Source organism: Pelecanus crispus, chromosome 2, assembly GCF_030463565.1.
Source record: "Pelecanus crispus isolate bPelCri1 chromosome 2, bPelCri1.pri, whole genome shotgun sequence".
In the NCBI taxonomy this organism is placed as follows: Eukaryota; Metazoa; Chordata; class Aves; order Pelecaniformes; family Pelecanidae; genus Pelecanus; species Pelecanus crispus.
Window position 1 is genome coordinate 1011231 of NC_134644.1, and position 23747 is coordinate 1034977.

General features: G+C 48.0%; 1 protein-coding gene across 3 annotated transcripts in view; it reads right to left on the minus strand.

Moving 5' to 3' along the window:
- DHX30 (DExH-box helicase 30) overlaps positions 1-19778 on the minus strand; it is a 36734-nt gene extending 16956 nt beyond the window's left edge. Inside the window, exons 1-5 of one of the 3 annotated variants that reach the window (XM_075705130.1) lie at positions 19742-19778; positions 14935-15203; positions 14791-14842; positions 2641-2771; positions 225-335 (exon numbers count right to left, since the gene is read on the minus strand). In XM_075705130.1, coding sequence (XP_075561245.1) covers positions 225-335; positions 2641-2771; positions 14791-14821 — 273 coding nt within the window. In that variant the 5' untranslated portion in view covers positions 14822-14842; positions 14935-15203; positions 19742-19778. Of the gene's footprint in view, positions 1-224; positions 336-2640; positions 2772-10597; positions 10812-14790; positions 15204-16051; positions 16248-19741 lie in introns of those variants that run through there. The other 2 variants (XM_075705129.1, XM_075705128.1) reach the window with 2 other exon arrangements.
- Positions 19779-23747: the final 3969 nt, after the last annotated feature.

Below are 23747 nucleotides of genomic sequence, written 5' to 3' on the forward strand. Positions count from 1 at the left end.
AGAACAATTCAGTGCATTCATGCCTGGCTGAAGCAAGTGGGCTTTTAAGCTCAAATGCATTAAGGCAGCTCAAGACTTCACCCTCCAACCTTGATTAACAGATAGGCCAACTAAGAAAGGGAACAGGCAGAGAAAGATAAATTCAGAAATCATATCACCAAAACGGATAAGGCTTGCGCACTCAAAGGCTTGTTTCTTCAAGCTAAGGAGGAGCATAAGCTCACCTTGAAGAGCTGACATGCCGCAGCTGCTGCCTGCCTCTCGGCATCAATCTTCTTGGTCCCATAGCCTTCCACTTCCACGTTCTTAGGCCACTTTATATGCAGAGTGACTTTCTGAAAAGCAAAGATAACCAGTAAAGTGTGACAGCACAGAACAATCTCCCTTCTCCACCAGGAGCGCAGCTACTTCAAACATCTCTGACCTCCAGGCATGGAGGGAACTACAAATGAAAATCCCAAACAAACTCCTTGTTCGGTCCCTTTATGGGAAGCTCCATTCCAGTAACTTAGAAAGAAAAGCCTGAAAAAGGGATACGAGGTACCCAGAGTCACACAGAAGCTGCGCAGCTGAGCCAGGCCCAGAAGCCAGGCTGACTTCCAGCACAGTGCCACGTACTCTGGGCCGGAGCGTCACAGGCTGCAGTGTGTCAGCTCAGAGGAATCAAATGCCAAGAGCTCATTACAAGAACAATTCCGTTTCAGAGTAACTGTTCCTATGTATGCTGCAGCATACCAGATCAGGCCCGAGAAGCAACACGCACTCTGACACCCTTCCAGTTGCAACGGCAAGCAAATCTTCCTAACTGCTTCCTTGCTGTAATTTGAATTAGCAGCATATTTCATCAGTTACACAGGCAGCTACTGTACTCATCAGGCACATGAGAACCCAGCCTTCAGTAAGTGCTGCCCGACACACGCTATTAAGAGAAGTAACAATGCCACCAGAGCTCCTCTTCTACCAGTGCAGCTGGATGAGAGCAGCTGAAAAACCTGCAAAGGCAAAGAATGCTGAAAGCTGAACCCTGCCCTTTTTAAAAACACTGCTCCAAATCAAGAACTCATTCTACTCCTGGCCCTGCAGATGCTGCAGCTGAGTTTCTGCAAGCCTCAAAGGAGGGAAATGCCTAAGGAATTCTCCCGTTTCTGCAGCAAAGATGAAAGGTGGCATTTAGGTCCGCTGGGAAAACCCCACCTATAAGGCTAGAGAAAAGGCTCCCGACTTTTCAACAGTCTACATCTGGCTGGCTGCCTGCCTGCCATCTGAGTCTCATCTTACCGTAGGAAATTGCTACGTATTTTGCCTAGGGGCTCTGCATGAAAAGGCACAGACCTGTGAGAAAAAAGTTGTCTCACGAAGGCCAAGTTACTTGGCGCTCACAAAAAAAACCCTGCCCTCTTCCAGCCGAGACTTCTCCAGTTTGTCTCACCTGTCCTTCTGCCCCCAGACACTTTCTGGGTTGGCGTTTTGGTTTTTTGGTATCCAACCCTCATTTTCTCCAACAGCTCCTCTATTGTTTTGGGGGGATTTTTGGTGTTTGTTTGGTTTTTTGGTTTGGTGTTTTTTTAATCTGAAGTTACACTCAATGTTAATCTATTTAAGTGCTAGCAAGAATGTGAACTGATTACGCAAACTAAAACGATGAGGCATTGGTTATGGCATTCCAAAATTTAAGTCAGGAAACTGCACTACTGCTTGAGGAAAAGCAAGAAACACAAACCCACAAATAATAAAGGAACTCTAAAGTAACCATTACTAATGTATTGCCTAAAATGCAGGGATGCTTAAAAAGGATGCGGTAATAAAAACTATCTGGGAAATTTTAGACAATGTTATTGGAAAATGTTAATCCATCAGAACTGAATCTTTTCCTGGAATGTACGTTACAGTTAAACTTCAGCTGGAAAGGGCTTTCTGCTCAGGAATGAGAGCTGCTGTGGTAAGAGGAGGCAAACCCTTGAACACAGAGCACCCATCAGTTACTAACTTCTGCTCAGTTTATAGCACAGATTTGGATCTAGGCCTCTCGCATCCCAGTCAGTGCTCAAACTACTTGGCAAACTGCTTGCTTGGAATTCCTCTGCTTCATTTAACAAAAAAAAGAGTCTGTATTTCAGTTTGCCCGTAAGTCGTACTACAAGCCTCCCTCCATCGCAAATGAATTCTTTTCTGTTTGCAACTGGACATTTTAGGCTTAGGCATTTGCTCTATTAGAATCTACAAGAAAATCTAGGCCTACTAAGGCCTAAAATACAGCATTTAAATTTTAATGTTCTAAAGTAGTGGGGTACATAGCCCAACACATTTGAGCACAGACTACGAGTCTTTCTGCTGAGAAAAGCAGGTTACAGCAAGCTACTTAAAAAGAAAAAAAAAATCCATCCTTCCACACACAAAAGGAGAGGGACAGGACCGACACTTCTACACCCATTAAAGTATGTGAAAATAAAGAGGAAGAAGTGAGAATATTTCTTGTTTGAAAGATTATCACGCACGCAACTTTTATGCGGAATTAAAACGTTTCTATAATTTTCTCTATTAAAGCGTTACTTCCAAGATTAGCAGTGTTCTTGGCTCACTTCCCACTCTATGTGCAACCTACCTACCCGCCACCCATCCCCAGCACAACAACAGGATTACCTTTTTTCTTGGCCCATTAGTATGGATGTACACCAGCTTGTCCCTTGCATGAGAAATGCCCAGGGCTCGTCCAATCACGCTGTTGAGCAAGTTTTTAGGCTGTGGAAATTCCTTTAATAAGTCTCTGGAATCTGTGAGGGGGGAGAAAAGAAAAAAAAAAATCAACAGAGGAACTAAACATCTTATAATTCTTGTGTGGTCCTGTTCAAAGGCATGTTATAACACCTGCTTCACTGCAGCTCTGTGAGCATTAATGTCTCTAAGGTTACAGATAGAAAAGTAAGCAGAGGTATTAAGTGGTTCACCTACAATGTCTCCAGGCATCAGCAAAGTGGTACACAGGAGCGCAAAGTCTCCTGAGCTTCAAATGCGAGATGACACTGCAAATCCAAAGTGGGCAACGATAAATACTGTATGTCCCCAGCGTGGTTTAACCCAGCCGGCAGCTCAGCCCCATCCAGCCGCTCGCTCACTCCCCGCCCCAGCAGGATGGGGGGGAAGAGAATTGGAAGGGTAAAAGTCAGAAAACTTGCAGGTTGAGATAAGAACAGTTAATAAGGAAAATAACAAAGAGAGAGAAATAAAACCCAAGGAAGACAAGTGATGCGAATGAAACAACTGCTCACCACCAACTGACCGATGCCCCGCCAGTCCCCGAGCAGCAGCCCCCCCAGCCAAGCCCCCCAGGTCTATACGCTGAGCACGACGCCATACGGTGTGGGACATCCCTTGGGTCAGTTGGGGTCAGCTGTCCTGGCCGTGTCCCCTCCCAAACGCTCGTGCCCCCCAGCCTGCTCGCTGCTGGGGTGAGGAGCAGAAAAGGCTTTGGCTGTGTGTCAGCACTGCTCAGCAGCAACTGAAACACCCCTGCGTTATCAGCACTGCTTCCGGCACAAATCCCAACCGCAGCCACTAGCTACTGCGAAGAAAATTAACTGTACGCCAGCCAAAGCCAGCACAGTCCCATACTTCTCCTGAAGCACACGGATTGTTTCCCCCTCTTTTATAAGCACGAATATCTTCTAGTTAGAGCTGCAGCACTGACAGTCTGACGCCATGATTCAGTGACGCTAACAATCACGTAACAGTTTGGAAAGACTTTAAGACTTTTTTTCCCCTCAAAAGTATACAGTGTCAACAGAAAAACCGACAGACTACATATACCTGTTGAATCCGAATACAAGTGTCCTAGCACAGCATTCCAAGCCCAGATTAAGGCATGGAGTTGGTGCTGTTTCCTCACTATGGAGGCAAAAGCAACTTCGTTTGTCATTCTTCTATATCGAAAACAAACCGAGCAATAACGATTTTGAACAGACTTTGGTATTTGCATCCCCCTCCTGAACCACACATATCACCTCACGGTTAAATGAGGGGTTTTGACAACACACGAGTTACACATTAGATCCAGCCGGTGGTAGTAACGTGAAATAACGCCTGGGGACTTCTCCCTGAATTTATTGAGATGGCTCGGTTAGAGGCTGGGAATATGGTTTTGTACTAAATTGCTCACAGAACCCCCCGGAAAGAAGTTTGCCAGCACAGTCTTTAGAGATAAACCAGCCCAAGCAGGAAGGTGAGAAGCAGCGCCCGAGGCAGCAGGTAGCGGTGGCAGGTAGGACCAGCTAGCTGAGCACAGGTCCCCTGCGCCAACGGGTGAGAAATGCTGCTCAGGCTACGGCACTTGCAGGAAGGGGGTATTAATGATCAGTTCAAATCGCTCATTAAAAAAAAAAGAACCAAACCCAACAATAATAAAAATCCCACTGCCCCCAGACAGAGGAACGTCACGCCCACCTCACGTTGCAGCCTCCTTCCCCATGCCGGCACCAGCGGTTTCACCTGGCGAGGAAGCTGCTCTAGCTCACCTCTCGCATGCATCGTGGTCGTATCCAGCACTGCAGGGGAAAGCCTTTATTTTGAGCAACAGCCCAAGCAAGATCAAGTTAAATTTAATGCGGTAACAATTCCAGACATAGTTACTCTACACGAACGGGGAGATCTAACAGCCCGCTGATGTGGTGAGGGGCAGGTGCCACTTCTCTCGGGCTCTAACACCGCCACTGCTCCAGCTCTGGCCCAAACCCGAACGTACAGGGAGACGATTTGCACCCCTAATCTGACAGAAAGCTAAACCAGAAAAATGGAGTACACTGGTTTTTGCTGGGCTCAGAAATAAATCGGCCAACTGCACAATCCTGCAAGAACCCAAAACCAGTGCAAGGGAAGAGGAGGGAGGAATGGGATCTCCCACTCTGGCAGCAGCAAGCACAGCAGCAAGCACAGCTAAGCCCCTCTGACCCCCATCACAAACTCACGCTTTCCAGGCAGTCACAACTTCATTAATCTTCTTGCAGACCATCAATGGGTTTGGGCGCTACTTTTTAGAAGGCTTCTAATTCTCTACATGTAGTCAGGGGAAGTTTCAGCAATGAATCAGAAGTCAGCAACACACGATCAACGGTACTGCCAGAATCTGGAATTTCCAATTGAGCTACCAAATCCAAAGAGAAATGACCCAACGGTCATGCTCATTAGAGCATCACCAAGATCCACCACCATGTTTTGCTGAAAGCTCTGACTGCAGAGCTGCTGTAATGAAGATATACAGCAACTGGCTCCAGAAAAGCAAGCAAGCATTTAAGAGAAAGGCTCTGTAATACGGCCACGTGGAAGAGATTCTCCAAGAAGCTGCTCAGCGAGAGAAAACTGAAGTTACGAGGACGTATTATGAGGGCTCACCTGAAAGCTGGCCAGCGGTGAAACCATAGAGGTTTTAGGGAAGGCAAAAGAGTTGTGTTGTACTATGGCAGACCCAACACTTGTCTGACTGGGGATACTCAGGTAAGGAAGAGCAAAAAAACCAGGTTGCTGATCCTATCTCCCTCTCCAGCAAAAGTAACAGCATGCTCATGCAGAGCACAGGAAAAAAAAAAAGGTAAGAATAATTATTAGTGACACTTATTTTTGAAACTTCTTCCTCCAAACCACAGAAGAAACAGCTGAACCTCAGTGAAACCTCTTTCAGAAGCCAAACGGACCAGACACAGAACGAATTTGGGTTCCGTAACACATACAGGGAAATACTGAAACACAACCTCCATGGCCTGCGGTAAGGATGTCGAGAGCCAGGTATCGTTTGAAGACAGGTCGCATCGTAATTCGCCAGTTGCCTAATTCTGACTCGCAGCTGGAACTGGCTCAGGTTGGTGTTACTTTTCAACCTGGTACGTAGAGGACAAGCTGGTATTTAGAGGGCAGCGTCAAAATGAACAGATTACAACTGCTGCCTGCTCAATCTCCTTCGACTGTACCAATGCGGAAAGGACCGTGCAATGCACAACGGGCTTTCTGCCACTCTCATCTGCATGACGGTCAGCCACGGTATCTTCCACTATAAAGAATAATAAAAAAGGCCCGCAGGCTGCTGTTTCTCACACACACTTGGGCAAAACTCTTTGACAACTGCAGGGGAATATGGAAGAAGTACTCTCATTTATGAACACTCTTTGTCCATGAATTACCTTCTGCGTATGGGCCAGGAGAGCATGAAAACGGTCTCAGCCTAACAAAGAACTCCAAGCCAATTTTCTGTAATTATACAGCAAATGTGACATTTCTACCTACTCATACAGCAAGCACCACTATATTCAGCCTTTGACCTGTTCAAGAAAACTGGAAAAATGACTAAGATTTTGGCACTCTGCAGTTCCATTCTGTATCGCTGGGATGCACGGAGGGAGGAGTAGTAACACAATTCCCAAATGTCCTATTAAATTCACTTAATAAATGAGAAATAAAAAAAAAAACCAAAACCCCAAACAAACCATCTAACACCAGCCTGTATTATTTGGCCTCTAGTTGCTTCCCTTTTCAAAAACAATACCCTGAGAAATTTTGTGATAAGTAACAGGCGGAGGTAAGAAGTACATTCTTCTTAAATGCCCGGAAAAAAAAAAAAAAATGCAATTACCTAACGACAGAGCCAATTTCCCATATTCCGAGGTGACTCCTCAGTCAGGACTAAATATTTAATCCATTCTAGAGCAAAGAAGAATAGGATCTCTAAATAACAAAGCCCAGTTCTGGCTTGCAGATCAGACTATGCATTACCAACCGAGACACAATGTATTCTTCACAGCTGACAATGCCATATTCAGCAGTACCATCTGACGTATCAATGGCGACTCTAAGGCTTGATGGATTACCCTCAGCCCATTCTTATCCCAAATTCAAGAGCTGAAAGGATCTTATCTGGCATGAAGCCGTGCCTCACTCCTAGTTTTTAAAGAAACAACCCGAAATTGCAGAACTAGATTTGCAGAATGTTTCCTTCCCTGCCAGATTGGATTTCTTGGCATCTTCCTCCAAAGAGCGTCTTAGTTCTCTCACTGCTGAGAATGGGTATTTGGGTAGGAATCATATCAGCGGTAGTTACAGCCCTGCGGAGGCAAGGAGTATAACCTAATACTCCCCCCCAAAAATAAGAGTTGATTTTCATACCTGGTTCCTATCAAGCCAGAACCACATACGATGTCCATACCGCAGCTCCGAGATCACAAAGGAATATTAAAAGCCTGTCTTGGATAGCAGACAATTCAGGGTGGGGTTATCAAAGCAGCCAATTAACTAATTTAAGTTCCTCAAAGCCAGTAAGTGCTTTAGCTTAACTTGATTGTGAAAGTCAATGATAATTTCAAGCAACGCGGAAAGAAAAACAAAAAAAAGCTGCTAGCTGTAGTGGCTAAGCCTTCTATTAACCCCAACAAATCTGACAAGTAAAGACACTGTCAGGTACAACAAGAGCACACATAAAATGGCCCAGTCTTGTTCAAGACAGACAGAGGAGCGTTAGATCGATTTCAACAGTTTCCATCTTCCCTCAAATTCTCCTCCCTGGAGAAGCAACAAGCAAGTATCCCTGGAGAAGCAACAAATGCACAGCAAGGACAAACTATCAAATCCAGCACTCATCAAGATACAAGCCCCCACAGTAATAAATTCAAGTCAGTGAAGAATGCTCCAAACGCATCAAAAATTCACGGGAGATGAAGAAGAAAGCCCTGTGGCTCCATAATATCCATTTCATAAGGAATTAGCCTAGACATGTTTTACTAGGGAGAGATGGAGAGAGACAGAGAAGGTTCCACCTGGCCGTTTAGTTTGGAGTACACTAAAACAATATTACTTTTTTGTGCTTTTGGGGCTTTTTTTAACTATCATCTAGCAACCCTGACTTTCAAGTACACACAGTAATAAAAAACACAGGCAGTTCTTGCCTAAACACGAACAAACTTAAAAATTGGTAAAACTGACAAGGCTTATTCAAAAGCAAGCGAGAGCACCAGAGAACGCGAAGGACCGATGGCCAACCTCTGCCCTTGGAGACGCTCGGCACTCAGCTGGACACAGCCCTGATCGACCCGCTCCAGTCGGGCCCTGCTCCGAAAAGGGGATCAGGCCACACGGCATCCAGAGCTTCCGTCCAACCTAAATTCTTCTGTGATACTACGAGACGGCAAATTTAATTAGTCTCAGAGAAAGAGTGTTTCTTAGAGCAAAAGAGAGGTCAAGATCACGTAAGTCTCAGTACAGAGGGAGAAGTGCCACCGACCTGACTGAGCAGGCAGAGCAGCTCTCTTCTTCATAGATTCTGCTCCAAAACCCCACCATCTAGGCCACCAAACGAAGCCTTACATATTAATACCAATATAACACTGCCATTTTTTAAGCTGGCCTCAGATCAGAGTTAATTTTTCTGTATTTGTAGCCAAGGCTAGTAACAAAAGCAGTCAAATAAGGACAGCTAACAGGACACCAGTTTACAAGTTGAAGGCTTAGAACGTGCCCTCGTAAACAGTTTGTTAAAATAACTTTTATGATCTCTATATGTTCAAGTAGCAGCTGTACAGGTAGGGCAGACTTATGACGAGACCCTGAGGAATTTTTATTTCCTTGTCTGAAGTGAATCTTCCACTCCCACCAAACTCTCACCAGAAGGGCCTTCCATGGTCAATCCACCACACAAATTGGAAGGATGAGGCCGATCCCAGCAAGCTCTCCCCACATGGCCCTGGCACGGCTGCCAGGCATCGCTCGCTGTCCACGGCTGCATCCCCACCGGCATCCCCGAGCTCCAGGTGACCTTACAGGGAGAGCCACGGCACGGAACTGTGCCGGCAAGCCACCAATGGCAACGGGCACTCCAGGAAAGGGAACTGAAGCCCAAAGATATAGTATGCACATACTCTCTGAAAATGCACATTAGAAAAAGTGCTGAGGAATGAAGTACAAAAGAGTGAAGGAAAAAAAAAAAATCAGTTTACTACTTTTCTCATGAAACACCTGAATCAGCTCATTAAACAATAATTTGGGGTGGTTTAGCAGTTACTTTAGAAGTAAGTTAATTTGCTCTGCTGAACAGCTTGAATGCAACAATTAAGACTATCTGAACTAAGACCCAAAGAATTCAGAAACTACAGAGAGAAAACAATAATAAAAAAAAAAAGTGCTGGAGGGTGGGAAGGAAGCATAGAACATAGAAGGATGGGGGGGGGGTGTGGAAGAAAAAAGAGTAGTTGTTTTTATGTAATAATAAACCAAATTTCCAAAGTGGAAGATTACAGCCTAAGAAATAAAACTCAAACCAAACCAGTGATTTTAAAAGGGAAAATGTAGTAGTTCCAAGTCACAGCCTGGAAGCGGTAACCTCCGGCACAAAGCTGCTCGTATCTTTCTAAACTGGAAGCGTTCTTCACACTTCATAGCATAACAAAAAGCAATTGTCAAAACACGACATCAAAACACACTTTCAAATATTCTTTTAAAAAAGTAGCGATCCCTTCTGAACAGCAGGAAAGCCTTTACCCTTCAAACGCCTGAACCCCGCGTCCTCTCGCGCACGACTCTGCTGTAGGCTGAAGGGCTGACATCCAAAAGAGAAAAGAAATCTTCCAAGCTTGTGACAGAGACATCACCCCTAACCAGATTCATGGACGTCGCAAATATCAGGATTTGTGTTAACAAGAGCTGTCCACCTCTCGATCGGTGTTTCGGTCAGCTCGGGCAGGACGACTACCTGGTGGAAGGCCAGAGCAAAGCCCTTTGTACACGGAACGCGGATAAAGCAACGCTCTGGACCGCCCGCAGCCTGCTCCGGCTCTGACCTAACGGAACTTGCTGCACGGCGACGGCAGAGCAGTTTTCCTGGCGGATGCTCGATGGGCGTGCTCAATCCATCAGGATTTCTAGCGAAAGACCCATTTATGATTTTTCCCTCGCATCAGGCCACAGCGGGCGACGGGAAGCGGCGAGGACTTTCGGCCCGGCTTCAAACCGGCGACCTTGAGCCGAAGGGCTCCGCACCCCTTTTCTGTTTTCGGGAGGAACCCGGCTCTCCCCCCTCCGCACGCCGCCAACAAAGAGCCGCCGCACACCCGCGCAGCGCGGCGGGGGCCGCCACAAAGGCCTCGGCCCTCGGCGGCTGCCGGGGCTCCCGGCGCTGCCCGCACCGACCGCGACCGGCCCGTTACCTGCGGCGGCGGCGGCGCAGCCGTGCGTGCAGACCCCGCCGCAGCTGGCCGGCTCCTCTCCCTTGCCGCGCATCCCGGCGAGGAGCCCTTTCGCCCGGGGGCAGGGCTGCTCAAGGCCGCGCCGCTCTCCCGCGATGGCCGCCCCTGCCCGGCCGCCCGCAGCGAGGGGAGGCCGGCGGCCCGGCCCGGCCCAGCCGCCCGCAGCGAGGGGAGGCCGGCGGGGCCCGGCTGCAGGCGCGGGGGGAGGGATGTGCGGCGCGCCGAGGCTCCCTCCTCCCAGCACCGGACAGCGGGGCTCGCTCCTCCCTTCCGCTGCGTGCGGGGCCGGCGCGGCGCGGCTTCCCCGGCCGCCGGGCCGCGCACACCGGGGGCGCCGCCGGTTCCTCCTCCTCCCCCCGCCCCGCCTGGCCTCGCCCCCGGCTCACCCTTCACCATGGCGGCGTCCTCCTCGGCGCCCGGCGGCGGCTGCTGCTCCTCCTCCTCCTCCTCCTGCCTCACCTCCTCGGGGCTCCGGGGCGCCGGCAGCCGGGTGCAGAGCCCGCGCGGCCCCGGCGCCGCCCGGTAGCAGCGGCAGAGGCGCAGCGGCCCGGCCGAGCCGCAGGCCGCCGCCGCCTGCAGCAGCAGCCCCAGCGCCGCCATCTTGAGGCCGCCCGGCCGCCGGCTTCAGGCAGGGCGCGGACAGCGAGGCGGCCGGGCGGGAAGGCACCGTCCGCGCCGCAGCGCCCCCCGGCGGGGGGGAGGACCCGGCGCAGGCGGGCCCTCCCGCGCCCCGCGGATGGGAGCCGGTGGGTGCCGGGCCCACGGGTGGGAGGGCCCCGGGCGGCGGGGCCGGGACTGCCCCGGCACGGCCGAGAGAGGGGAAAGGAAAAGAAAAAGAACCTGCCTTCGCCTCCCTGCCACAACACGCGGAGGCAGAGAGCGGCCGGAGTTTACCGAGGTGCCGGCCGCCACGGGAAGGCATTGGACTCGTTGAACCCGAGCCTTAAACCAGCAGAAACCCATTTTCTTCCTCTTTTAAAGAAAAAAAATCAACGCTACTTGCATCATCCAGCCCTACCAGCCCTGCCTGGAGCCGTTCGCCCTCCTGACGCGCGCGCATCTGACAGAAACAACGCGGCGAGGCGTGCGCTGGTACGCCGCCGGTGCGTCACGCCACGCGGCCGCGGGTCGTCTCGAAGGGTTTTGTGAATATTTTGTAGGCGTCGCAAACCTGCCCTCCCCCAAAATAGGATGTCTTCACGCGCGTTCAAAGAAACGTCACCACAAAGGGAGGAGGCCTTTGCTCCAGGACGCGAGCGACCTGGTGATGAGCCTGCGAACGCAACCCACGGGCCAGTCCCCCAGACCGGGGTTATTTTAGAATCGTTACAACCTTCCCTAATTAGAGGGGGGGAAAAAACCACACACGCGATTTTTACTCTGCTCTCAACAGCGTTTGGCTAGCCCGGGTTTCGCTCCTGCACGCGTTTCTCGCGACCCTTGCGCGTTTACAGGCAAAGCGGCCTTTCCGATTGTTTGAATACAAGCGACCGCAAGAATTCAGAAACTGCCCTGGAAGCCATTTCGGGTTTCTCGTCTTCAGCTACACGCGCGCCCCGCCTGCGCCCTGACGCACACATGCGGATAGGTAATTCGTGTTTAAGCGTATGGTACTAGAACTAAAGTCCGCTTGCAGCCTATTGTTTGCTAACATTTGAGGTAAACGCTAAAAAATTCCAAGTCAGTTTGGTAGCAAGACAGCGCTTTCCCCTTCTCACCCATTCCTCCCTACCTGAAGTCGGCTCCCCTGTCATTTGGTTCTATACGAACGACTTCGCGTCTCAGGCATAAAGTTCTCAATGCTGTAGTGCTGGCTGAAATTCAAACACTACAGGATTTTCTTTTTAATTTTTTTTTAAAAGCCTGAATTATTATTCTAAGCAATTTCTATACATTTTATTATCTCCAGCAGCAACATATACCTGGGACTACCATGAAGTTGTGCGTTTCTTTAAACCAGGGTGTCATTTTTATGTCAAATACCTTATTACTCAGTGAATATTTTGTCTGTAAACCAAAAATTTATGTGAATGGTTGTTTAAGCATCATGATGAAAAAAGAGGGGTTTTGGTTGGTTTGGGAGGGGGCAGCATTTGTTTGTTTTTAAATGAGAAAGAGAAATCTTCGATAAGCCACAAAAGGATTAACCAACATAACTGCACACTTAAGTTTTACAAAGCCTGTATTCCACAAGAAAAGGTTCAAGAAGTGGAAAGTTACCAAACAAAACCCTGTATAAAAAAAAAAAACAAAACACCCACAACTTCTGGAACGCATACATGAACACTGAAAAAAACCCCTTACTACACCAAATTTGCCTTTTCCAATACGCACACTTTTTAGAACCTCTGTGAATTAGCTAGCGATTTGTCTGTGTAGTTATTTTTCTTACTAAAAAACCCAAAAGCAAACAAAAAAAGCCAGATCTTGAAGCAGCACCAGAAGATACAAAAAAGGTGCTTTTTTTTTTTTTTTGAAAGACATGGAAGTTATTCTGGCACTCTAACTATAGAGGCTTAGATTACAAATTTTAAGAGCATTGGTCCACAAAAAGGAAAACAGTCTTGCTAGACAAGTCACTCAATGAATTATATGTAAATCTTTTGGTAGCACGTTGCATGAACTCTTACTTTCTGAAATAAAACTTCAGTTGGTTTGGAAACAAAAGCTTCAAGGAGGAGTAGAAAGAAAGGGAGGCTGGAAATAGTATGTAAACATCAGTACATCCTTCTGGGAAGATGAATCTACTGGGAAACTACTTAACTTGATACCGTTGCTGGTTTATTTAGCATTTTTCCCAAGATTTAGATAAGGCAATAAGCAGTGAAGAAAAAAAAAAAATAATCACAGCTACTAAGCTGTTTCAAGTTGTGAACATCAGTGAAGAAACTCAAAAGGTAACAAGAGCCCTAAGGAGATGAAAACCATGGCTGGAGACCACAATGATTAAAAGCAAAACAAACAAAAGAAAGCAGATAAATAAAGTACATGTCTGGGGAACATCTTGGAAACACACAGTCAGTGGGAAGGAGAAATCTGGGAGAAGATGCTGGAAGACAGTGTGCTGGTGCACGGAAAGGTAGACATGAGTAGGGCTAGTGGTTTGTCACCGCAAGTGATATAAAAATTGTCTTAGGAGCACAGAAAAAATATTTAAGACTCAATTTATTAAAAAATTCCAGAAGTCACAGATTCCACATATTCAATCCAAAGATCTTTATTTTGCAGAGATGAGCGTTAAACAGCATGTAAATAATCGTTTAAAGCCATCTTCCCAGGCTTTGCCAGTTCAGGCTCACTTCGATGAGCTGTGGTTAATTCATCTTCTCTAGCCAAGCCTTTGTAGAGGCAGCAGCGCTATGCAGAAGCTCCTTAACAAGCCACGTTACGTTAAAGACTTCCCTTTGCCCCGGAGCGCGAGTGGTACAGCACCCAGAGTCCCAAACCCGGCCTGGCCATGACAAACCACTAGCCCTCACAGGAAAAGTTCCTTCTCTCGCTCTCAGACTCCAACCCAGGTCACACTCTTTGACAGATGAGAGGGTTTTTATTCCCAACTGAAATTATTTTGTACGTAATTAATGCCCTGGACATATAAAGCATCCTGGGGATTTTTGTTTTAAATACGGAACCCACAATATTGGTGACTCACTAGCACGCCAGCATTACGAGAATGGCTGGTCCACTGTTACCTTCCCCAAGTGCTAAAGCAGAAGCGTGGCTTCCCCGAGACAGGAGGTAGTGATCCGTCACTGGTTCAGCCATATCTGGAATAATTTATTCCATTCCATGCACCGTATTTTAAGACCAAGTAATGGAGTTCAGAAAAGAACAACAAAAGGAAACAAAAACCAGCCAGTGACTGGAGGGATTTCTTAAGAAAAACTACAATCTAAAGAAAGAGGTTGGCAAAGCAATGATGGGGAAAAAAAAGGACGTGACAGCAGTTGACAGATATTTAAAGTATGCAAACACCAAGGAGAAAGCACTTACTGAATTGGTACAAAAGGATGCAGGTATGTTTAGGAGGGTAAAATAAAAAGGCAAAAAAAAAAGCCTTTACTTTACGCTAAATAGCAAACGAGTCTACACTGTCATCGATCGGATAACACAGCAGGTCTTCTCCCCTTCCAAATTCTGTTGTTTCCCCAAAATACTCTCTCGTACTTACTGTGAGCAAGCTTACGTGCAACACTTAACTCGTGCTACACCAGCCAAGACAGAACGGAGCGACCCTGGTTACAGCAACCACCCTCGCTTTATACTTAAAGCACAAGTTTTGCACGCTGGGCTCCGCTCAGAAATAAAGCGTGTCTCCAACATAAAAATTGGCATCGTACATTGCATAGCTATCGCTAGTTCAGGTATAGTCATCTCAACTTCCTTTTTTGTCCCCAATGCGTTGAGAAGGAAGTCTGACAAAGACATTTGTAGGACAAACCTCTCATTTGTCCAGCATAGAGAAGGACAGTACCGTTTCTCACAAATTAATTTTCTTCATCAATCTGCTATAGTATGAAATCTCTGAACAAAGGAAAAAAAAAAGAGAGTCAAATTGAAGATTGTCTCGGGTCCTTACCTTTAAGGGAATTCAGCGAGAACATCTCCATCACAGTGAAAAGTGTTGATTCCTAGGAAAGCAAGAGGTAGCAAAAATAAACAGGAAGTTAGAATGAATATTTCCTTTGAGCTGTTTCAAGAGCTTAGCACTTCTGAAACTAACTGTCTTTAGCACAAGACAAAGCCAACAGTCCTCAGCAAATTTCAGCTTGGTGTTTCTATTCCGCCTGTTTCGTCTCAATCGCGTGCGCACTATCTGCTATCCCGATACAGCTGGCTGCTCTACACCCAAAGGGAGGAAGCGTCTTCTCAACCAGCGGCTTGCAGGTTTTGGAAGTGCTTTGTTTCTGTGCTGATATTGATCTGGGGATATTTTGAAAACCTTTTTAAGTCAGAATGTCACAGGTAGGTAGACTGCTGCCATTATTCCCCCTTTTTAAAGCAAAACAAGAGAAGAAAGAGATGTATACTTTTGATAATGTTCTTTGCTGAAATGACGTTAAACATCCTATTTTAATTTCTTATTAAAATAGCTTTCAAATCAGAAAAAAAAAAAAACCAACTTTGTTTTGGGGTGCTTTATCTGTCATGCCAAATATTAAATACATTTCAGGCATTCTTGATAACAGACTAACAAGGATTTTCTAACAAACTTGGATCAGATGAATGAGGGTCCTCGATTACACAAAGCTGACAGTAACTATCCATATTAATGGCTATTCCCACACAATTAATATCCTACAATTATTATGCTTTCAAATTATTCACTTTTGCTTTCAGTGAAACTAATGACAAAATTACTGTTTACTTCAGCAACAAGGCCTAAAATAACACAACTTTCAGAACAGAACTCTGTGGACATGACACCTTGTTCAGCAAGTCGCCTCCCTACGGGCACATAAAAACAACCCTGCTGTTGCTGACAAGTCTACACTTTGTCCTTTTCAGTGATTAAATAAATAAAAACACAGTTATTTGACTTGTTTAAAAAGGAAAAACCATACAAGCTGTAGCAATTATTCAAGACGGCAGAGGAAAACATTCTTGGTATAACTGACTCAACTGCACTGACCAAAGTTAGAGAACGCTTTTGTGGTAGTCGAGCAAGATTCTTAAGGCTGAAGCATTCAACCGTGGAGCTAAGTCACGGGAGGAATGCAAATTGAAAGTGCAAAGGGCGGACCACATAGCAGTCTTGTGCCCCCTTCACGTAGGGATCGTCTTAGTCGAGGTACAAAAGCCAAGAGTATTTCTGATAAATTGTACGAGTCCAACATTACTCTGACATAAAAGAGCAAGTTCTTGAAGACTCTGAAGTCATTGGAGAGAGACAGCCAGGCGTATGACAGGGAACGTTGCAATATATTCTTAAACCTAAGTCACGGAGGTATCAGCTGCGTCTTCTTCCCAAATTTTTAAGCATGAAGAAAACGGGGAAGCTGTTTGCTTGCAGACAGCCTAAGCGTATCCCAGAGAATACAGGGAAGTTAGCCTACAACAGCTTTCTGGGGCAATGTACCGTTCAGGCAGATAAACTGCAAGGCTTACCTGCAGAGCACAAATTGGTATAAAAGAGAACAAAGAACATCTCGCCTACGCTGGGCTGGGCAGAAGGGCACTTCCAAAAATAAGTGCAAGACGAAGTTGAAGAAAATGGTCTTTTCTGCTCAAGACCAAGGGAAATAAAGAAAATTGAAAACCCTGCATGGATGAGCTTACAAGATTAACAACTGAGAGCCCCATTGCAAGCAAGATTCTAACAAAGTTGTTATTTGTAATGATGCTTGTAGGTCCCCAGCTGAGACGGGGACGCTTACTGTGCGACCAACAGCAGCCCCGAGTCCGAAAGAGCCAGAGTCAGGCTGGGTGGGAGCAGGGACAGGACAGGGAAGAGAATACAGGCATAGAGAGATGAATAAAGGCATAGAGAGATGAATAAAGGCATAGAGAGATGAAACAATCCAGGCGAGGTCCATGAACAGCATCCAGCTCTTGCTGTCCCACTGATGGGGGATCCCTTTTAAATGACAGGGAGGAATTCCGAGCACTTCAAGCTTGAGCATGCAGTAGGAACATGGTCAAAGCAGAGAGAAGAGCTTGGCTAGATAAGCTCAGGTTTAAGGTACAGGTCATTAAGAGATCAGCCCCTGCAGCATCATCACTGGATTACTCAGGACCAGATCTGGTGGATCTGACCACAGAGGATCCTGAACTGGGAATCATCAGTTTTAGCATGGCCAGCAACCTGGTGGAAGTCCCAGGTTTTTGTTGGTGAAGATCCCAATACAAAAAAAAAAAAAAAAAAAAAAAAAGTGTCCAACTATGGCAGCTGCTTCACCATTCACAGAAATTAACGGGATGCATGAACATCATTGAAAGAGGGACAAGCTGGAAGAGTCAAAATATAATTTGTCAGGCTCTGATGACAGGAGAGAGATGTGGAGCCTCACAGGACACTGGATTGATGGAGAAGTGGAATACGACGACGCAGGACTCTTACAGACAAGGCAATGGTACATTTGGAATAAGAATCAACCCTGCATGACGATGCCATCAGACCACAGAGCGCCTGATGCCTCACGCTCAACAAAGTACTAGAATCCCAGATGGCAAGAGAGACACTGAAAGTTTGTGAGCAACAGACTTCACGCCCCTACTGTAATGGCAAAGAGTAAAACCGGTGAACACGGCACTGGAATCTGTTAGATAAAATCTCAAAGGCCTGGGAATTGGGTCTTTGTTGGGTTTCTCAATCCACTTGAAAACAGCTACACGCAGGTATGAGGAGAAACCACATCGCCAAGAAGACAGTACATCAAGATGCAGTGAACATCACAGAATTTCTGATCATTGCCTACTGTGATATTCCAGCAGCGTACAAAGAGGTACAGCCCCAAATGCTTTGTCGTGAGAACAAAGGAAAAATTGTTTTGCCTTACACATCATTCACCCTCAAGGATCACCTACACGGGGTTCCGTGCCAAGCGAAACAGTTTGGCTTTCAGTGATTTGGACCAAAGAAGGGGCAGATCTGTGCAAGAAACCTTTCTTTACCAATCCTAATTGTGCGGGATTCCCGTTGCTGAACTGTGACAGGCTGGAAGGGGGGACAATAAAGTGCTGAAGGTAGGACTGGGCGTTGGATGCTCTTGGGCACCCACTGCTCGCGAGACCGGGCGTTGTGGACTAAATGGGTGACCCAGCACCACGGTTCCGATGACCACGGAGGAAAAAATGGTGCCGCTAGTGAGAACAGAGTAAGTTACAGGAAGGCAAGGGAGAGTCAAAACTAAGAAAAGGGCTGCGAGCCATGCCGGAGAGCAGGTCTGCAAGAGGAGCAAAGGCTTCCCCACGGCACCGATGAGAAACCCAGGGGGGAGCCCCGCTCCCCGGGCCGTCTCCGGGTCGCCCCGAGCCGTTTCCCGACGCGGGGCTCAGCTCCCCCTCCAGCCGGGGCTCTCCCCGCCGGCCACTCGCCCAAGACCCGAGGGGAGAGGCGCCCGGGAGCTCGGCCGCCCCGCTCCGCGCCCCCGCCGCCTGCGCTCCCCGGCCCCCCGCGGCGGCGGCGGCGGGCAGGAGCCCGCGCCCCCGCCCCGCACACGCCCGGCGCCCCATCCGCGGGGCGGCCCCGCCCGCCCCGCCCGGCCGCACAGGCCCAGGCCCCCGCACGGCCCCTTCCCGCGGGCCGGGGCTCCCCTCGGGCCGAGGCTCCCGCCCCCCTGGGCGGGCACCGCGCCTGGGCTTGGCCGCCGCCGCCCCGGCCCCGCGGCTCCGCGCCGCTCGGCCCCGCCGCCGCCCCCCGGCCCCATCGCCTCAGCCCCGCCGGTCCCCCCGCCGCCGCCGCCACCCGCCCGGCTCCGTCTCGGAGCCATCCTTCCCCCTCCTTCCCCTTCCTCCCGCCGCCCTTCCTCAGGCCGCGGCCCCCCCGCGCCGGGCCTCCACCGCGGGTTCCGGGCCGCGGTCCCGCCACGCACCGCGCGGCCCAAGCCCCCCCCCGGGCGGAGCGGCGCCGGTCCCGCTCCCCGACACCTACCGCCTCACAACCAACTCTCTGGCGCCGGTCCGCCGCCGCTCGGACTACAACTCCCAAGAGCCCCCGCGATCCGCTTCCGGGGCGCCGCGCGCTCCCGCCGCAGGCTCTTCCGCCCGCTCCCCCGGATGTGAAACCGCCTCAGCGGCGGGGGGCGCCAGAGTGCGAGGCCGCGCGTGGGCGCGGGGCGGGGCCGGTCCCCATGGTAACGAAGGCGCCAATGGGCGGGGCGGACCGCGGGGCCCCGTGGGCCCCGGTCCCGGTCGGCCTCGACCGCTCGCTGGTTCCCGGCCCCGGTCCCCGCCGTCGCTTCAGCGCCCCGGGCCGCGGCCCTTTGTGCCGGCCGTGCCCGAGGGGAGCGGTGGGGCCTGGCTCCCCAGGCGGGCGTAGGCCGCAGGCCGGGCCCGGTTCCCCACTCGGCTTCCCGGAGCTCGAGGCTTGCGGGGGGACGCGGGTGTCCGTGGGGCAGCAGGGCCGGGCCGCGCCGTGCATGTTTCGCCCTCCCCGGTGAGAGCGGCTGCGGTGCTGCTTGAGGCCCGCAGGCAGCCGGTGCTGGGTTTACCGGCCGGGGGCATGGCCGGGGACTGGGCGCTCTCCTGCGGGGCCGTGGAGCAGCGAGGGGAGCTGCCCGAGCAGGGGCGGCCGGCACGCGTGGGCTCGGAAGCCGTGAAGCCATTCAGGCCCGAAGCTCGGCCTCGGTCCCTGGGTGAGGCCGTTGCCTGTGCCGGGAGCAGAACGCGGAGCTCTCCCGCGGGCAGTCCGCCAGCCAGCCCCAGAAACGCTGCCTGTAGCGTTGCCTGACTCGGGGCAAGCCACCTGCATCAGGAGTACATCAACGTACTTGGCAGCCACCGGCCTCGACCACCGTGTTAACATTTAACCGACTTGCTGTGTGTATCCATAGGTAGAAACTTACTCCTGATCTTAAATATTCACTTACTGGTTCGAGTCGGATCCTCTGAATCCACACAGCGCAGGTGCCCGCTGTCCTTCCGGAGCAGGCTCACTCCAGGCCGGAGCTGGACCGCGCTAGTTCCTCCTCCGTCGCAGCACGAGGCTCATCGCTGCTTCTCGCTGGAGTAATCCTAACATGAGCAAAGAGAAGCGGCGTTTGTACCCTGCGTTACTAAAGCCCTGCTTTGTAGTAATCGCCTAATTAAACGCTTGTGTGCAGTTCCAGGCGCTGCCCAAAGACACCGAGCAGCAACCCATAAAATAGCGTGGAAGTCTTACGGCGTTTCCTCACTTCTCCCGGCCGTTAGAAGCCGGTACAGCAGGAGCGTGCAGGGACTTGTCACACTCAGGTTCTCAACAGCAATGAGCCAAAACGCGTCTTTGCTTTTCACAAAACACTGAAATTGCGTGGGTGCGATGGCGAGCTTCGTGAACGGTTAGCAGAAAACGTGACACGAGGGGAACTTAATTGATGAGGGAAAAATAGTGGTAGTCTGGGTGTGCCGATTTGTCGTCGTAGTACTGATTATCTGGCAACGCGACCTTGTACAGCAAGGCAAACGTGGGAAAAGGTAGACTTAAAATTACGGAAAAATTGAAAGTCTTAAGTTCTGTGTGGTAATTTAACACTAAACGTGGCTTTGATACAGGTTTTAGCAATTACTACCTAACCGCTTATTTGCATGCTGAGTTCTTTGCTTGGTTTTCTGGCCTTTTCTACTCAACTGTGATTTTTCATAACATCCACATATTTATGAAATAAACCTTTCAGAGTACCAATCCCAAGAAGCAGCTTTGTTTCGGTGAGACTGAAATGACATTTGGAAACATTCTTACTACTTAAAAGCTTTCTTCGCTGAGACGCCTCGGATGATTTAAGCTTTCTGAATTTCTTGGTTTCTTACTGTGGTCTGCAGGCCACAGCTATCCTCATGCCAGTTGTACAAAGGACATGAGCCAAAACACGAGGGAAAGGAAGTCATCTAAGGGCAAGAGTGTGTCAAACTGGAATTACCCTAAAATTTATCCATGGGAGGAAAGGGCAAAGAATATGGAAAATCTGCATCTATAGCAGGTGCTTCGGGGTCTCCGGCTACTGCACCTTTATTCAGAAGACGGAGCGTCAAGTCCAGTTATTTCTGTATACTCTGAAGGTTAGTGGGTAATCTTCATCCCCCTTAGCGCTTACAGTTAAGAACAAGGACAACAAAAGAAAGTGTTAAGATAAGGGGAGTAATTTACGCCGTTATTCCCGGCTTAGCTTAAAAAGCCTGCGTAAATTCCCAGCTTAGCTTAAAAAGCCTGCGTAATGGTTCAAAAGTCAGCGGTTAAGTAACAAGGAAAGCAATTCGGTTCTGGGGACTTAGAATGGAAAATCGCTGTGATGCAATGACTTTGTCAAAAATATGTCAAGCCATCTAAAGCATGATAATTTAATTATAGTTCTCTACCTGCTGCCTGCTGATTACAATACTTTTGCTAGTATTACTTTGTAGTCTCTTTTCCAAGTAACCTAAGGACGCTGTAAAGGCTGTTTTTAGACGAGAGGTAAATACAGTTTGTCACTCCTTGTAACTGCAAAATGAAGATAAAACCACAGACGGTATTTTGAGTTTTCTTTTTTTTTTTTGTTCCGAAGCTTTGTTTATCTAATAATCTATTTCTGTTCTGGAAAAAAACTTTAAAATAACACATCCAGCAGAACTAACAGAAGTCAGCTGTGTGTTGCCCTCTAGTTAATCAAATTGCTGTAGGAGCATTGCAGGTCCTCTCTGTATTCCTGCCCCATCCGCCACCCGGCATACCTTAGATCTTCATCTAGACACCTAAAAATCCACGTATTTTCCCCAGCCATATCCCCTAAACTGCCGCTCCTCCCTTAACCTCTCTTCTGTCCACATCCCTTCACTGTCAGCTGTACAACAGACAGCAAGCAGTGCAAAACCCATGAAAATCGCTTGAGCCTACACCGCCGCATGTGGGAAGGGGGCTGATTTTACTGCTCATTGCCACAGGAAAACTCGGTATCTCTCAGTTTTTTAAAATGCCTCCGTTGAGTTTATTTGGAACTAGTTAGCAGGTTTAAAAGTTATTGGAAAAGGTGCCAAGGGGTCAGCACCATCTGAGGGACAGCGTTGCTTTAGGAAAAAAGACATTCCCATAGCCTATCCTTAAATAAGAAGAGATGTAACTGGTTGATATGTCTCTTTCCCAAATCACGTTCCTAACAAATTATGAAAATACTGTATTAAAAAAAACACACACACACACAAAAAAAGATTCTGGTTTTTGAGACTGAAAACTGTTCAGTTTTCAATGAGTACAAGCAATGAAGTCTTGTTGTAATTCTGGCAGAACACCCTTTTTAATTTGATTTTCCTTTACTGCCTTTTATTGCAACCCAGACATTGTAGCTCTCATTCAGTGAATTAAACAAGCAACTGATCTTCTTTTTAGACCTTTCAAGATCTAGCGCCTTTACAATCCAGTTACGTGAGACTATCTGGCAGGCTTGCTCATACAGTTCTGCGTGTCGTCATACTTGACTATTTTTTTTTCTCATGGCAGTCCTAAAGACAAAGGGCCTAATACTATGTTAATGTCGTTTTATAGAAACGTATTGTCAGAAGAGCTCAGACAGATTGCTGCTCTTTCTGTCACAATACCTGGAGGACATTGAAAAATAGGGTAGCATAAAGGAAAGTGTTTCTGGTTTAGTTCAAGCTTTCTTAGGCTTTTTCTATATTAAAAGGTTAATACAGGTTTTGGAAAAGCTGTGAGGATTAACTTGAAAAGTTACTGTGAGTATTTGCTTAGAAGATCAGCTGTCATTAATGCTCAGTTGTCATTAATGCAATTGTTGAGCTCATCATTGTTTGCTAGAAAGTCAGGAATCTTTCCTGGTTTTCTTTTTCGCCATGGAATGCTACCAACAGCTGCTGCAGTGATGTGGAATCTTAAAGGCAAACTGCTGTAGCTTAGTGAAAGTCCAATAGGAAATCACTGAATTTAGCTTAGGGATGACTTATAGAAACCAAATTGTGAGAAAGTGAGCGTAACTACCCAAAGAAGAGGCAGAGAAGCAAGTAAACCCATCCAGCTAAATAGCAGGCCTCAAGAGCTCTTTTGACTCAGACCGAATTATTTCATAATTGGAAAGGCTGGATTCCACTGAAGCCAACAAGCCTAGGCTAACAAGCAACGTGCAAGAAAAATTCAACTTCTGAGATGGAATTTGATGAACAAATCACTGAAGTTGTTAGAAACAAAAACAACAACAAAAGTATTTTAAAGACACTAGAAGCAAGAAGCTGGTTTAAAAATCAGTCACAAACCCAAAAAAGGAAAATCTGTCTGGCTGCGTACACTAGTAGTAATCAACAGAACAACTAAGAAAGATCATTTCCTGATCCCCTCTGTTGCAAAGGAGGATGTTAAAATTCCCTGCTGTACCTTTGAAGGCTGCTGGTACTCTGGATAACGTAGTAAACGTCAGAAAAGTAGATAGTGGAGCAAACTGATAAATTGCTTTTTAAATTAAGTCCAAGAATTGTGAAAGAAAATTGTGCAGTCAAGCTGCTAAAAGAATATAAAAAGTGCCTCTAATGGAAGTTTTTAGACTGCACTGTCAGCAGATAATACATCATGTCTTAATTTTTTTATATGAAACTCCATGCTTTCATTTCTAATATCTATGGCTCTCATGATGAGACATGACAGGATGCAGGTAATTCTGCAATAGTAAAAAAGTTCCATGGGCTAAGTTCTGCTCTGGTCAAGAAAAAAATGTATGGATTTCCCCCCAGCCCCCAATATGAAATAGTTATAAAACGCCCAGTGAGATGTCACTGTATGAAGTAACTTTATAATCTTAGAAAACTCTTAATTCCTTGGAAGTGGACTGGCTCATGAAGGACCTTGGAAAAAACCACCTCCTCTTTACCTTCTTACATGCTCTTTTTCTTCCTTCTTTTTCCATTTTTTGCCTTGTC